Source organism: Oncorhynchus kisutch, linkage group LG24, assembly GCF_002021735.2.
Source record: "Oncorhynchus kisutch isolate 150728-3 linkage group LG24, Okis_V2, whole genome shotgun sequence".
NCBI lineage: Eukaryota > Metazoa > Chordata > Actinopteri > Salmoniformes > Salmonidae > Oncorhynchus > Oncorhynchus kisutch.
The window spans coordinates 23,320,095-23,334,544 of record NC_034197.2 but is presented as its reverse complement, the minus strand read 5'-3'; the positions used below and the strand labels follow the sequence as shown (position 1 = coordinate 23,334,544).

Sequence of the window (14,450 nt, the reverse complement as noted above, 5' to 3'; positions counted from 1 at the left end):
AACATAACGTATCCTATACTCAAGAAGAAATGTCATTACCACTGACCCAGAAAATCCAAGGAATTTCTGGATCTGGGATGACAGTGGCTACATCTCAGAAAACCAATAACAATGTGTTACACTAACAGTTAACCAGTAACTGTTATCTTTACACTGTCATTAGATCACTTGTTGTAAATTAATAAAATATGAACACTAAAAAGCAGTCTTTTTTATATTCGGGGACGTTTCACATTGCTCTGGGTCTTGTTGCTTACTATACCTCCTCTTCCTCTGTTGGATAATTGAATGATCCTGTGGCCCAGTAGCAGCTATTAATACCACCCTCGTCCCAGCTTCTATTTTAGGGTAGGGGCTGTTGGGGTAGGGGCAAGCAGCAGGGAGCAAGGCAGGGATTGGGGGCACAGAGACACAGACACAGAACACTGGGTCTGGACTCACTTCCGTGTGATAAGGCAATTATTCAACCTGGACTATATTCAGAAGGTTAATTAATACAGTTTTGGATGTATATTTTGTTTGATCCTATGACACTGGATAACCTTTTCCATCATTTGTTGTTGACACGTCTTGGGAACGTATTGACAGCAGCTTTCCTTTCTTGAGGAGACGCACACGGAGATGTACTGTACGTGAATTCTCCTCAGATACACATACTATACGTGTATCTTTCTCCCCTATTTATGTTAACAGAAGGTAAGAGCAGAGAGAGGGGAGAATTCAAGGTGGCTGATTTGGTGGAATGGCACTATCTGGACACTTGATTGATTGTGAGGAGAAAATTCATGGGTATTGTGTCCCTAAAGTTTTTGGGTGAAGCCCGGATACCTGAATAGAAAATGGGGTGGGAGTGTCTGGTTTGATGAATCATGCATGTGTTTTTGTGTGTTAGAGATCATGTCTCCCTTCTCTCATTGAAATAATAGTGCTTGCCTGTCAATGCCACCATGCCAATATGCCAATATACAACTTAGTGTGCTTAAAGCATTCTTGTACATTATATCAACTAGGCTGCATGACTGAAACGGCTTCTCATTTTGGCTAGACTTGTGGAAACATTCCCAGTGAGACAAAGGGCCTGTTCTCAATCACCTCTCCCCTGGCCCTGGCCCTGAGTCCAAATTCCAACTTCCTGATAACAGTTTTATTTTGATTATCAGTAATAATATTTAGAAACCTGGTGTCCTCTTCTCTCTCCCTCCTTCCCTCCAGGGATTATGGCGAAACAACCTCCATCCCCTACCACTCCAGTATTTTTTACCCGGATCAGTGATCGGGACCTGACTGAGATCGAGCTACATTCCGTGGAGTCCATCAACGACCTGCACCGCACCCATCCAGAGCACAACCACAAAGGTACCAGATGTTTCCAGGCTGTATTGTGTATAGTGATTGCATCCAAAACCACCATTGAAATGTGACTCTCATTACTCTCCAGTCACTAGAATCTCCACTGTCTCTATGGTCTCTATAGGCAGCAGACGACCTCCCCTTCCTCCTGCTCCCTCCACCAATGGGAACCTCCATCTCCGGGACAGACCAGTTGTCTATCAGACAGGGCATCCAATGAGAAGCCGATGGCAGAGAATGCTCCGAGACCTGTTGATGCCCACCTCGTTTCGATACACCATGGGGTGTGTAGTGACATCACTGACGCTGTTGACGCTATTTCTTATCTTCTATCTCTTAGGTAACGTTATTCACTTACTCTTTCTCAATCTTGATCTGAAATCCAACCAGGCCTCAACATTTTTCCCATCCCTTTCTGTGACTGTGTTTCTGCGTTCCCCCTCCAGTGCAGCAGGGCAGCACTCTCCGGTCCCTAACGGAAGCAGTGAGGGAGAGACAGGCTGTGGCCCTAGAGGTCTCCCAGCTCATCCAGGAGCTGCAGGCGCTGCGCCACAACCTCACAGCCATCACGGGAGGATCCTGAGGAGCAGAGGTCACGGAGAGGAACACCCTTCACCCCTGGACCCTGAAAGCCCCGTCCTAGTGGCCCCTGAACACTAATGTAACACCAACTGTTACCTACCTGCCCCAACATCTCCACTCAATTCAAATCCCTGCCCTGCACATGGTATTGGAACTTGGACCCATCCAGAAACAACCCCTACTGCCATATGCACAACAGAGCCCGGGAGTTGGAACCCACAGACAATGTTTCCATATACTGTACTCTATATTTATGAGTTGTTTGATTTGCAAGACAAATAGGGGAAAGAAAGACACTCATTCAGTAAGATTGCAGGGTACTGAACTCTTTATAGCATCTTTAGTGACATCACAGCTTAAAGGACCACACTCTTCAACTGACAATTCATGTATTTGAACAACTGCATGAGGACAGAAATGATTCAGGTTCGAGACGTCCATGTGATCTGTGACTTAAACATACTGTACATACAAGCTACGCTGTAACCTTTAGAAGCGGTCCTCTTTTACATGTATGCATGAGACAGGCGATGTGTGATGAAATGTCACACCCATTTTGTTACTGACAAAACACAGTGCAAATATGTTCTGACTATCACAACTTAAACATGTCACAAGTGGAACTGAATTGTATAGAATGAATACGCTGAGAAAGTGCCTTAGCAACTGCCACAGTTCTCACTTTGATACACTTGGTGGAATTGCAATGATGCTACTGTATGCTGCGCATCAACCAAATAAACAAAAGAGGTGATATTATATATTGGTGATAGAGACTATTTATTTTCCTGACACTAAGTGTTAGTGATTGAAGCTATCCTTTCCTGACACTTCTCACCCGCCCAGCCCTGATAGCACTGGCACAGGAAGTTAGTGCGGAGGTGGCTGAGGTCATGAGAGGGGTCAGGGAGGAAGTTGGAGAAGGAGTCAGAGAGTGGGATCATGTGGTCAGAGTAGGGGTCCCTCCTGGCACAGCGACCGTTGCCATGGCATCGCTCCTCGCTGCAACGCTGCACCCCTCTCTTCAGGGTGCTGATGTACACTCCCAGTTCAGAATGAATGTAGTCCCTCAGTATCTCACACTGATGCTGCCGAGAGAGGAAGGGAAAGAGATATTCATATACAAATACAGAACAAAAACAAACAATCTAACAGAAACTGAACTGCATACACACTCAAGGTAGAAGAGGTACAGTGCATTTGGAAAGTATTCAGGACTTTTTCCACCTTTTGTTACATTACAGCCTTATTCTAAAATGTAATTAAATAAATATCCTCAGCAATCTACACACCTTACCCCATAATGACAAATGAAAACAGGTTTTAGACATGTTTGAAAATGTATAAAAACTGAAAAACAGAAATACCTTCTTCACATAAGTATTCAGACCCTTTGCAATGAGACTCGAAATTTAGCTCAGGTGCATCCTGTTTCCATTGATCATCCTTGAGATGTTTCTACAATTTGAATGGAGTCCACCTGTGGTAAATTCAATTGATTGAACATGATTTGGAAAGGCACACACCTGTCTATATAAGGTCCCACAGTTGACAGTGCATTTCAACCTTATAAGCCATGAGGTCGAAGGAATTGTCCGTAGAGCCCTGAGACAGGATCGTGTCGAGGCACAGATCTGAGGAAGGGTGCCAAAAAATGTCTGCAACATTGAAGGTCCTCAAGAACACATCATCACAAGGCCTTCATCATTCTTAAATGGAAGAAGTTTGGAACCACCAAGACTCTTCCTAGAGCTGGCCACCCGGCCAAACTGAGCAACCAGGGGAGAAGGGCTTGGTCAGGGAAGTGACCAAGAACCTGATGGTCAATCTGACAGAGCTCTATAGTTCCTCTGTGGAGATGGGAGAACCTTCCAGAAGGACAACCATCACTGCAGCACTCCACCAATCAGGCCTTTGTGGTAGAGTGGCCAGACGGAAGCCACTCCTCAGTAAAAGGCACATGACAAAAGGTGCCTTTGACAAAAGGCACCTTAAGGACTCTTAGACCATGAGAAACAAGATTGTCTGGACTGATGAAATCAAGACTGAACTCTCTGGCCTGAATGCCAAGCGTCACGTCTGGAGTAAACCTGGCACTATCCCTACAGTGAAGCATGGTGATGGCAGCATCATGCCGTGGGGATGTTTTTCAGCGGCAGGGTCTGGGAGACTAGTCAGGATCTAGGCAAAGTTAAATGGAGCAAAGTACAGACAGATCCTTGATGAAAACCTGCTCCAGAGCACTCAGGACCTCAGACTGTGGAGAAGGTTCCTCTTCCAACAGGACAACGACCCCTATGCCCACAGACAAGACAACGCAGGAGTGGCTTCGGGACAAGTCTCGAGTGGCTTCGGGACAAGTCTCTAAATGTCCTTGAGTGGCCCAGCCAGAGCCCGGACTTGTACCCGATCGAACATCTCTGGAGAGACTTGAAAATAGCTGTGCAGCAACGCTCCCCATCCAACCTGACAGAGCTTTAGAGGATCTGCAGAGAAGAATGTCAGAAACTCCCCAAATACAGGTGTACCAAGCTAGTAGCTTCATACCCAAGAAGACTCAATGCTGTAATTGCTGCCGGAGGTGCTTCAACAAAGTACTGAGCAAGGGTCTGAATACTTATGTAAATGTGCTTTTTCAGTCATGTTTTTTTAATAATTAGCAAAAATGTCTAAAAACCTATTTTTGCTTTGTCATTATGGGGTATTTTGTGTAGATTGATGAGGGGGGGGGAAACACTTTAATAAATTTTAGAATAAGGCTTTAACATAACAAAATGTGGAGAAAGTCAAGTGGTTTGAATAATTCCCGAAGGCACTGTATGTATATTATAGTGGATGTATATGCACAAACTGTGAGGTCTCCAGGATCTGACCTTTGACTTAGCGAACGCCTGCTCCCCCCACAGCACCACTCCTGCCATCCCCAGCGCTGCACTCTCTCCCAGTGTGTGCTCCAGATCCGTCTGAAAACACACACAAAAATACATACACTTGAGGTGAGATGATTGAGTCTAATGGTTAAAGACCTGGAGAATAAACCCTGCTCCTCACAGCTGCCCATGTCCATTAATGTTGATGATGTGGTTGTTACTGACAAGGAGCACATGGCTGAGCTCTTTAATCACCTCTTCATTAAGTCAGGATTCCTATTTGACTCAGCCATGCCGCCTTGCCCATCCAATTCCTGCTCTCCCACCCCTTCTAATGTGACTATCCCCGATGCTCCTCCCTCTTTTTCCCCTGCCCCGCTACAAAGTTTCTCCCTGCAGGCGGTCACTGAGTCTGAGCTGCTGAAGGAGCTCCTTAAACTTGACCCCAACAAATACATCTGGTTCAGATGGTTTAGACCCTTTCTTCTTTAAGGTTGGTGATCCTTTCATCGCCAAGTCTTCTCTCTGACCTTTTTCAACTCTCCTCTCTGGGGAGGTTCCCATGGCTTAGAAGGCAGCCATGGTGCGTCCTTAATTTAAAGGGGAGATCAAGCTGATCCTAACTGTTATAGACCAATTTCTATTTTGCCCTGTTTATCTAAAGTGTTGGAAAATCTTGTCAATAATCAACTGACTGACTTCCTTGAAGTCTATAGTATTCTCTCTGTATGCAATCTGGTTTCCACTCAGGTTATGGATGTGTCTCTGCAACCTTAAAGGTCCTAAATGATGTCACCATTGCCCTTGATTCTAAGCAATATTGTGCTGCTATTTTTATTGACTTGGCCAAAGCTTTTGATACAGTAGACCATTCCATTCTTGTGGACCGGGTAAGGAGTATTGGTGTCTCTGAGGGGTCTTTGGCCTGGTTTGCTAACTACCTCTCTCAAAGAGTGCAGTGTATAAAGTCAGAAAATGGAAGATCTCTCACCCATTTATATGCAGATGATACAGTCTTATATTCAGCTGGTCCCTAACCGGACTTTGTGTTAAATGCTCTACAACAAAGCTTTCTTAGTGTCCAACAAGCTTTCTCTGCCCTTAACCTGGACTGGAACAAGCTGCAACAAACACTGAAACTGGACAGTTTAATCTCAATCTCTTCATTCAAAGACTCAATCATGGACACTCTTACTGACAGTTGTGGCTGCTTAACGTTATGTATTGTTGTCTCTACCTCCTTGCCCTTGGTGCTGTTTTGTGCTGTTGTCTGTGCCCAGTAATGTTAGTACCATGTTTTGTGCTGCTACCATGTTGTGCTGCTACCATGTTGTGTTGCTACCATGTTGTTGTCATGTTGTGTTGCTACATGTTGTGTTTTCATGTGTTGTTTCCATGCTATGTTGTTGTCTTAGGTCTCTTTATGTGGTGTTGTGTTGTCTCTCTTTATGTAGTGTTGTGGTGTCTCTCTTTATGTAGTGTTGTGGTGTCTCTCTTTATGTGGTGTTGTGGTGTCTCTCTTGTCGTGATGTGTGTTTTGTCCTATATTTTTATATATATATTTTCAGACCCCGTCCCCGCAGGTCTTTTGCCTTCTGGTAGGCCGTCATTGTAAATAAGAATTTGTTCTTAACTGACTTGTCCAGTTAATTAAAGGTAATATAAATAATGCAGGAATAGAATATCTTTCCATTGCTTGCTAGCATCTCCTGCCAGGTGTGCTCATATGTCACTGTCTGCATGGCAAGGTCAATGGGAGACTAGTTTGATTACTTGTATGCCACAAAGTGATATCAGCCATAATAATAGTCAATTCTGCCAAATATCATATCAAAGAGTTTATAATATTCATAACATAAGTGTATCACTGTTAGTGTATGTTTCGAAGGACTGATACTAACTCTGTAATAACACAGTCATGGGATAGGAAACATTTTCCAACTTTACTGTTATACTTTACCTTGTTGAGGAAGTGGAGGGTGTGGGCGAATGCCACTCTGGCATACGGCAGTACAGGAGTTGCATGGGTGCTAGTGGGGTACTGATTCGCCACCCTCAGGGCCTCCAGAAGCCTATGTCTGACCAGGAGGGTGGCATCAGAGGACCCTGCCAGACGTTTGGGTAGGTAGATACTAGGGTAGAGGGCAGTGGACTGGCGCCACAGCCAGGCTAGCTGGTCATTCTTCTGCCTGGTCTTGGAGTGGCATTGACCCGTGTAGCTGTGGCCTTTCTGCTCCCTGTGGTAGTTGAAGCATTCAGGGAAGCTGTAGAAGCCCCAGAGACCCCTCGGTCGCAGACACACTCCTAACTGCAGCGTCTCAGACATGAAGTCCCTGGCACCCCTCTCAAACTCCTTACGGGCCAGGGAGTTCACTTCCTGTTTGGTTAGCTCTGGATGCTCCCCTCTCACTAGTTTTTTAGACAGCCGGCGGTACTCCAGCTTAATGCCGAAGTCTCTCACCCACAAGGGGCGCCACTCCTCCCAGTCGATGACGGCCAGGCCGCTGAACCCTGTCCTGAGCAGGGCTGAGATCTGGGTCTGGGCCAGGGCCAGGTGGGCCTCCAGGTCTCCCCTCTGGGGAACCCCTCCATTAACCTGCAGACCCTCCTGGGTGATGTAAGGGTAGAGCCCTAGCTGATTGTGGTAGAAGATGCTCATGTTCTGGCCCTGGAAGTGCTGGTGGTGGTTCTCCACGATGTCGAAGGCCCCCAGGTCCAGGTGGATGCCATAGTGTGCCTGGCAGCTCGCTGTGGGCATGTTCCAGACCATGGTGAAGGGCCTGCCCTGGACCACTGGCCCTGCAGCAGCCACAGACCTTCCAGACTCATCACCCACTGCACCCCACTGGGGAGTGACAGGGATGGTGGAGAGGAGGAGGATGGTGGAGAGGAGGAGGATGGTGAGAGGCAAGCTATGTAGCAGCATGGCTGTTCACTGGTTAATGTGTTGTCGTGCCTAAAGAGAACACACAGACAGACACATATCTGTTCAAACTAAATTCATTTTGGCTGATGTTAATATTTCAAGAGGATCTTAAGGACTTACAAATTCTTAACATATTGTACAAATTGGAATATTTTTCTGCAGGATGTAGCATATCACAGGAAATGGATGACATGTACTCAACTGTGCACAATTTTCAGGGAACCCTTTTAGCTCGCGAGCACTACTTTCCAAACTACTGGCTGAAATTATACACAACCTCGGGTTGCATCCCTTCCAAGACAAGACGATTGGAGATTGTCTGCACAGATGCTTGGATGAAAAGGTATTTAAACATGTGCAATCTTAAACGGTGACCCATAGAAAACACATAACAACACACTTTAGTACGCTGTCTTTTATTTCAACATCGAAATGATTGAAACATTAGGTCCAAAATATAGACCCAGTGATAAATATTTTGTTTGATCAGGTAGAGTTAACCATTCATTAAATAAATGTTTTATTTTAGGACAAGAAAAAACAACTTACTTAAGGCACATGAGAAAAAACATTTGGTATTCTTTGTTCAAGTGTTATCTCAGTCGACAGTACTAAGTATCTCTGTCAAGAACTCAAGGACAGCCAGCCAGACCCCAAAAATATCCTTCATTCTCAGTCTGTCAACCTCTTGTCAAAACCCTACAGGCTGTGGTACTAAATAGGCCAAAGGCAGCGTCCTTTTCCTCAATGTCCTGAGCATGTGTGTGTGTGTGTGAGGCTGAGTGACATGGGTGACATGGTCTGTGGTCAGCCAGGCCCTCAGACTCAGATGTCCTTGTGCATCCAGAAGATAGGAACTCCTTTAGCATCTCTGTAGGGCGTCTCCTCAAGAGTCTGAAACACCAGTCGGGCCGGACACTGAGGAGGAGGAGGAGGAGGAGGAGGAATAGAGGGAGGAGGTGGAAGACCAGAGGGAGGAGAGGGAGATGAATGACAAGATAGAGCAGAGGGAGGGAGGAGAAGAGGTGGAGGAGTAGGAAGACTAGAAGGATGAGTGGGTGGTGGAGGAGGAGGCAGAGGTGATGGAGCAGGCCCTATAAAGGAAGGAGGGATCTGGGGTGGTGATGGTGGTGGTGGGCCTCCCTGTACCTCACCCTGGGTGTCGTCTGTCCCTGGGAGCTTGGAGAACCTCTCCAGCACCTCCATGGGCATGAAGGAGGCCATGACACCCGCATTCTGTACCGGCATGGACAGAACATAGCCCAGGTGGGCATAGAAGTGCTGCTTGTCGTGGGTGGTCAGACACAGCCTCCGGAACCCTCGGGCCTTAGCGTAGCACTCCGTCTCCTGCATCAGTGTACGACCGTAGCCCTTCCCCCTCTGGGCCTTGGACACCACCACCGACTCCACAAAGAGGCTCCCAGGGCGGGACACCACGCGGGACAGCCGGACATGCCCCAGGAGGGTCTCCCCATCCCCACCGTCCCTGTTCCCAGAGCCCTGCAGCAGCACCAGGGCTACGGGGAACTCCTGGCAGGATTTCTGGAGGGCGTGGACCCGGGCACCATGGCTCCGCTGCCACTCGCTGTTCACCAAGTCAGCGCAAGGCTCCAGCAGGTCCGGACGCTGATGGAGGGGGATTACCCACACCCCCCCACTGTCATACCTGTGACCCCCCCAGACAACACGGGACAGCCAGGGTCAGAACACACAGAGGGAGGGGGATTCCATCTTCATGCACATGCCCCTGGTCACATCATCAGAACTACTAAATTCCCCAGTGTGTCACAAAGTATAGTTATGACACAGCAGTTATTAGATAGGCACCAAATTTGACAACAAACAGTAGATTGGCATCATAGACAAAGATTATAGAAGCAACCTCAGTGTAATTCAGGCAGTCTTGCAATGATATTGGTTTTTACTGACAATCCATGGGCTCATCGGTGGTTGAAATAAGACCCACACCAGCCAGGATAACAGTAGAGACTTTCAATCTCGCTCTCTTCCTCCCCTCCCTCCCCTGTGACCTTCTCTGCTGGCCCCTTGTCCGGGACACCGAGGGTGAAATGATACCTTGTTTCACTGCACCTACTGTACAGCTAAATTAGGATGTATTTATGAGACTCAGTTAACATGCAGCCCCTGGAGAGGAGAGAAGCTGTTAACATTTCAGCAGTACATTTTTCAAAAGGTACTACAGTACATCAAGCATCATCATTTCCATTTCTCAGATGCTATACAAAGCAGGCCTCCAGTTTAGTACAGTGTTCCAGATAGGCCTGGCCACACTCTGTGTCACAGAGTGTGGCCAGAGCTGACAGGCTTAAGATGATCAAGAGATGTGCTGAGTGTCTATAACACCAGTTTCCACACTATCTCTCTCAGGCATAAATGGGGAAGTTATTACTCCACAGTGTTTCTTGATAATATCAGTTTCAAGGAAGAGACACACTGAACCCACTCATTCTTGCGATACATGTAATGTACATCCATGTTCTCCACAGAAAATGTACAGTTTAAAAAACAAGGTTGTGCACCATTACCACGGTATTCTTATTTACCACTGAGGAAAACATGTTTCTTCTCCCCCTGGTGATTGGAAGAAATAAGCTGACTGGACTAGTTGAGAATATCTGACACAACAAGACCTGAGGTTGCCAGCTTGTCAACTTCTGACAAAAAACGTGTGTCGTGTTGTTTGGCCAAAACCAATGCAGATACACAAATAAAAGTTTCAAAAGGTTTCATTGTTATATATTCAGTCAGTTTGTAATACTTATTTTGGAACAATACATCAACTTAAATAGATACAATAATTGTCATTATAGAAAGCCTACTTATGAGCCGATGTATTTATTATTTCCCCACAAATATTTGTCTTAATATTAACAACATTTGAAATGTATATTTTCACAGACCAAAGTATCAGCTATCATCACACCATGTAAAGGAACAACCTCATCACACCATGTAAAGGAACAACCTCATCACACCATGTAAAGGAACAACCTCATCACACCATGTAAAGGAACAACCTCCTAATTCTTCAATTTCTTCATCAAATGCAACTAACTGGATGTATGTCAGACACCTTAAAATAAACATATTTGCACCAAAATGTATATCCTATCTTAATCTATCAGGGAGATGGAGTTGACAGTTTATGGTTGAGAACATGGTTATTTCAATATTGTTTGTTTAAATCTATGAAAAGTAGAGAACTTCCCAGAACATGAGCAGTCTTGTTGCACTAGATGTAATGAAGACAAGAAGAAGGGATCCCTATGGAGTAGTTATCCCTGCTCATTCCTCATTCATTTAGGATTTCACACACATTTGACGGAGTTGACCAAATCTCTGGACACATTTTTTTAGCAACTACAGTTTTGAGAGAAACATTCAAAGAGGGCTTTTGCAAGACACTGCATAATAACATTTTTCAGTTGATATTAATCATTGCCTGTTTTTGTAAAATTTTCAACCTTTTTTGGTGGCATTTCCGAGCATAGAGCCGACATGGTGTGTTGCATTATTTAAGCTCAAATAATGCAACAAGCTGGGGTTTTTTACTATAAAATTAAGTTTCCCTGCTGGACAAGGTTTGTCCCGACTTTCAAGAATCCCCGATCTACATCTTAATATCATTGTCAGAATTTTCCAACTTTGCAAATGACTCTCAGACAAACTCATGAATTTATCTAAATCTATGACCTGGTGTGTTATCAAAATCTGGGTCTCCTCGCACAACACTGGGTAGCAGTGAACAAGAGCCACCATTCCTTAAATGCAGAAAATATTTGCTGATCATTATTTTGTATAATAAAGACAACACAGGCAAAGAGAAAAGTCATGCTGCTGCACTGTAAAATGTTCTATTTGCTTACACATAGAAAAGCCTCCTAAAACCAGTAGAGAAACACATATGATAAGAGTACAATACTAGGCCTATACCAAGCAAAATACAAAAGAAACAAAATGCCCTTGCAATTGCAGGCATCTTACCTCGTTCTACTGCAGAGTGGACTAGTGACTGGCAGGCAGAGAGGAGAGAGAATGCCAATAGTCTAATGACATAACACTGGACATGCTAATAGACGTCAAAAACCAGGAAATAACCTACATGACAGTTGTGACAGCAGCTCAACCACAAACTCATTATCTAATTTAGTGTTAAATAACACACTTCCGATGTGACAAACATGGCAAGGGCTGTTTATTCCAGTAAATTCAATTGTAAGTGTGTTAATGTTAGCTGATACATACATAATTTAGTTACAAATTAGATGTACTGCATATGCAAGCATTGGTCGTAGGCAAAGCATTTTCCAAATAACATGTGGAATTTAGTGGGGAGATGTAATTATGATTTGTAGACTATATGGTATTTTACAATACAGCCACTGCTGCAGCTATCTAAAACGTACAGTATGTGGATACAAATTGATTAAGTACAGAGCCCCTAGATTACTGAATAACAGCATTATGAAGGGGAGCTTGTCATTGATCTTCGTATGTATGACACATGAGTTGTAAAATTGTATTTTCTTAGGAACACTGTTCTTATCTCAAGATATCACTCACTGGTTGCTCTTATGTAAAGGATCTCACCACCACTCAGGCTCCCGAGTGGCACAGCGGTCTAAGGCACTGCATCTCAGTGTAAGAGGCGTCACTACAGTCCCTGGTTCAAATGCAGGCTGTATCACATCTGGCTGTGATTTGGAGTCCCATTGGGCGATGCACAATTGGCCCAGCATCGCCTGGGTTTGGCCAGGGTAGGCCGACATTGTAAACAAGAATTTGTTCTTAACTGACTTGCCTAGTAAAATAAAGGTTAAAATAAATAATAATAATTTCAAAAACATTTCTTTATATAACCACCAGGTCAAGTGATTTTAAAGCCCATCTTTCTCAATTGGTTCAAATATTTTGTGTTTTTTAAACGGGCAATCTGCAATTGCTACATCCATTTTTGGACTTTAAATTAATGATATAAACCCATTGATTCCTGAAGAATATAACTAATGAATGCTTCATGAGCTTAGTTTAACTTTCAAACCCAAATATAAGCTTGTTTTTCTCCATTGTTTGTAAACAATGTATTTGTAAACAAACACTGTATAGCCTCAAAACATGGTTAAAACCACTTTTAATAAAATGGATGGTCAGTCCTTGCATCCATAGCTCTGTCTATTCATTTGAATGTCTTGACATTGCTCCACCCCCCATACCTTTACCAAAATAGTGGCGGGGTCACGACTTTGTTAATGTTTGAACTGCAAATTTCCCCTTTAAACTGCAGGTATGGAATTATTGTCTATAAACAACTAGGTGTTGTTTAAATAAAAAATACAACATAATACTGAGTGAAATAATAAGAAACACTGTCAAACATCTCAGCTACTGAAAAATGACAGGATACGCTTTTCACTTCCACTGCCAAATAAGGGCAGGTCCAAAAAATAAGTGACACCACATCAGAATGCGCCCTAACCATTTTGTCGTAAATGCATTGCGTTCACAGTACAGAATTGCAACAAATAATCTCTGTGAACGACATCATAGGCAACATAAATCGTGCTGGCTCGGGAAGTGCATTTAGTAATTCAAATGACGCCTCGATTTCGAGTACTTCCAGAAACCATTATTTAAATATCATATTCCAAATATCCAAGACCTAATAGCCTAAATTTGTATTTGGTTAAAGTGGAAAGCAATTGTGACAAATGTATGCTGTTAAAGCCTAAACCACAGCTAATACGTACATGTTCACGGTTTCACGCTTCTTCCACCGAAAGTTGGCTCGAATCTGAGACACGCGCTGTTCCTGGATCGGTTTTGGTTTCCTTAACCAAACTAATCAGGGTAATGGTTCAGTAGCCTTCACTGGTCTGCGATCGGGATTTACCGCACTTGGTCAGGAAATATACTTGGTTAATCTTTGGCTGTGATCACTGGATCCACGTGGACAAGAAACGTAATGCGTCCACCCAGCGTATGGGAGGTATCATAGCATCTTTTAGAAAACGATGGGGATAGATCAATGTTTAACTTAATGGATATGTCAGTGGTATTGAAGACCAACTCGTGTCTCCTTATTTAACACGATTTACTTAAAAGGCACATCTCAATAGGTGGTCCAGGTATGTAACGAGTCCCAAATTGGGGGAGGGAGGGGGGCATAGCAGCAGAAAGTAGGGATACTGAGGTGCTGCAGCGCACCCTGAAAAATCAGCATACCAACAACAACAAAGTCCTGTATTAGCGGTCCGATAAAGCCTTCTGTAGTGCGGGCTAAAAACGCAGCACCACCCACGACTATGTGGGGACGGGTTGTTCTCTAAGGGGGGGGGGGGGGACTGATGACATACTGTATCAGACCAACTCCTTGAAGTTTGCCGGTGTGTCTCCCCCCCACCCCACTATTTTGCTAAATCTGTTCGTTTCTTTACCCTTTAGTCTGTACACACGCTTGGGATATCGTTTTTTCAAAGGAAACGTTCAGAAATCATTGGAGGATGTATTTCATGGATATGATTTTCACTTATTCAGGGTTAAATAGGGGTTGATGCCCCCCGCCTTGCATTAAACAATAGCTCTTCCATAATCAGGAAACCATAACATTAATTCAATGTATATTTTCACCATCTTGAGTCAGGGATAGAGAATGAGAACTGGAAAGCCAGTGAGAAAACTGCCCGCAGCCTCAAACTATCCCT

General features: G+C 44.3%; 2 protein-coding genes across 3 annotated transcripts; both read right to left on the bottom strand.

The window, feature by feature from the left end:
- Window positions 1-2,242: 2,242 nt before the first annotated feature.
- On the bottom strand, window positions 2,243-13,613 carry hyal3 (hyaluronidase 3). Of its 2 annotated transcripts, none has more exons than XM_031803875.1 (4): window positions 13,497-13,613; window positions 6,763-7,758; window positions 4,806-4,895; window positions 2,243-3,020 (listed from the first exon to the last, which is right to left on the bottom strand). In XM_031803875.1, the coding sequence occupies exons 2-4, from the start codon at window positions 7,726-7,728 to the stop codon at window positions 2,727-2,729; spliced, it is 1,350 nt and encodes a 449-aa protein (XP_031659735.1). In that variant the 5' UTR covers window positions 7,729-7,758; window positions 13,497-13,613; the 3' UTR covers window positions 2,243-2,726. The 2 variants fall into 2 exon arrangements, with proteins under 2 accessions (XP_031659735.1, XP_020314795.1); XM_020459206.2 differs by lacking the exon at window positions 13,497-13,613 and adding an exon at window positions 11,734-11,860.
- Window positions 8,554-10,224, bottom strand: naa80 (N-alpha-acetyltransferase 80, NatH catalytic subunit). Its single transcript, XM_031804356.1, has 3 exons — window positions 10,219-10,224; window positions 8,878-9,354; window positions 8,554-8,646 (listed from the first exon to the last, which is right to left on the bottom strand). Exons 1-3 carry the CDS (start codon window positions 10,222-10,224, stop codon window positions 8,554-8,556), a joined length of 576 nt encoding a protein of 191 aa, XP_031660216.1.
- Window positions 13,614-14,450: the final 837 nt, after the last annotated feature.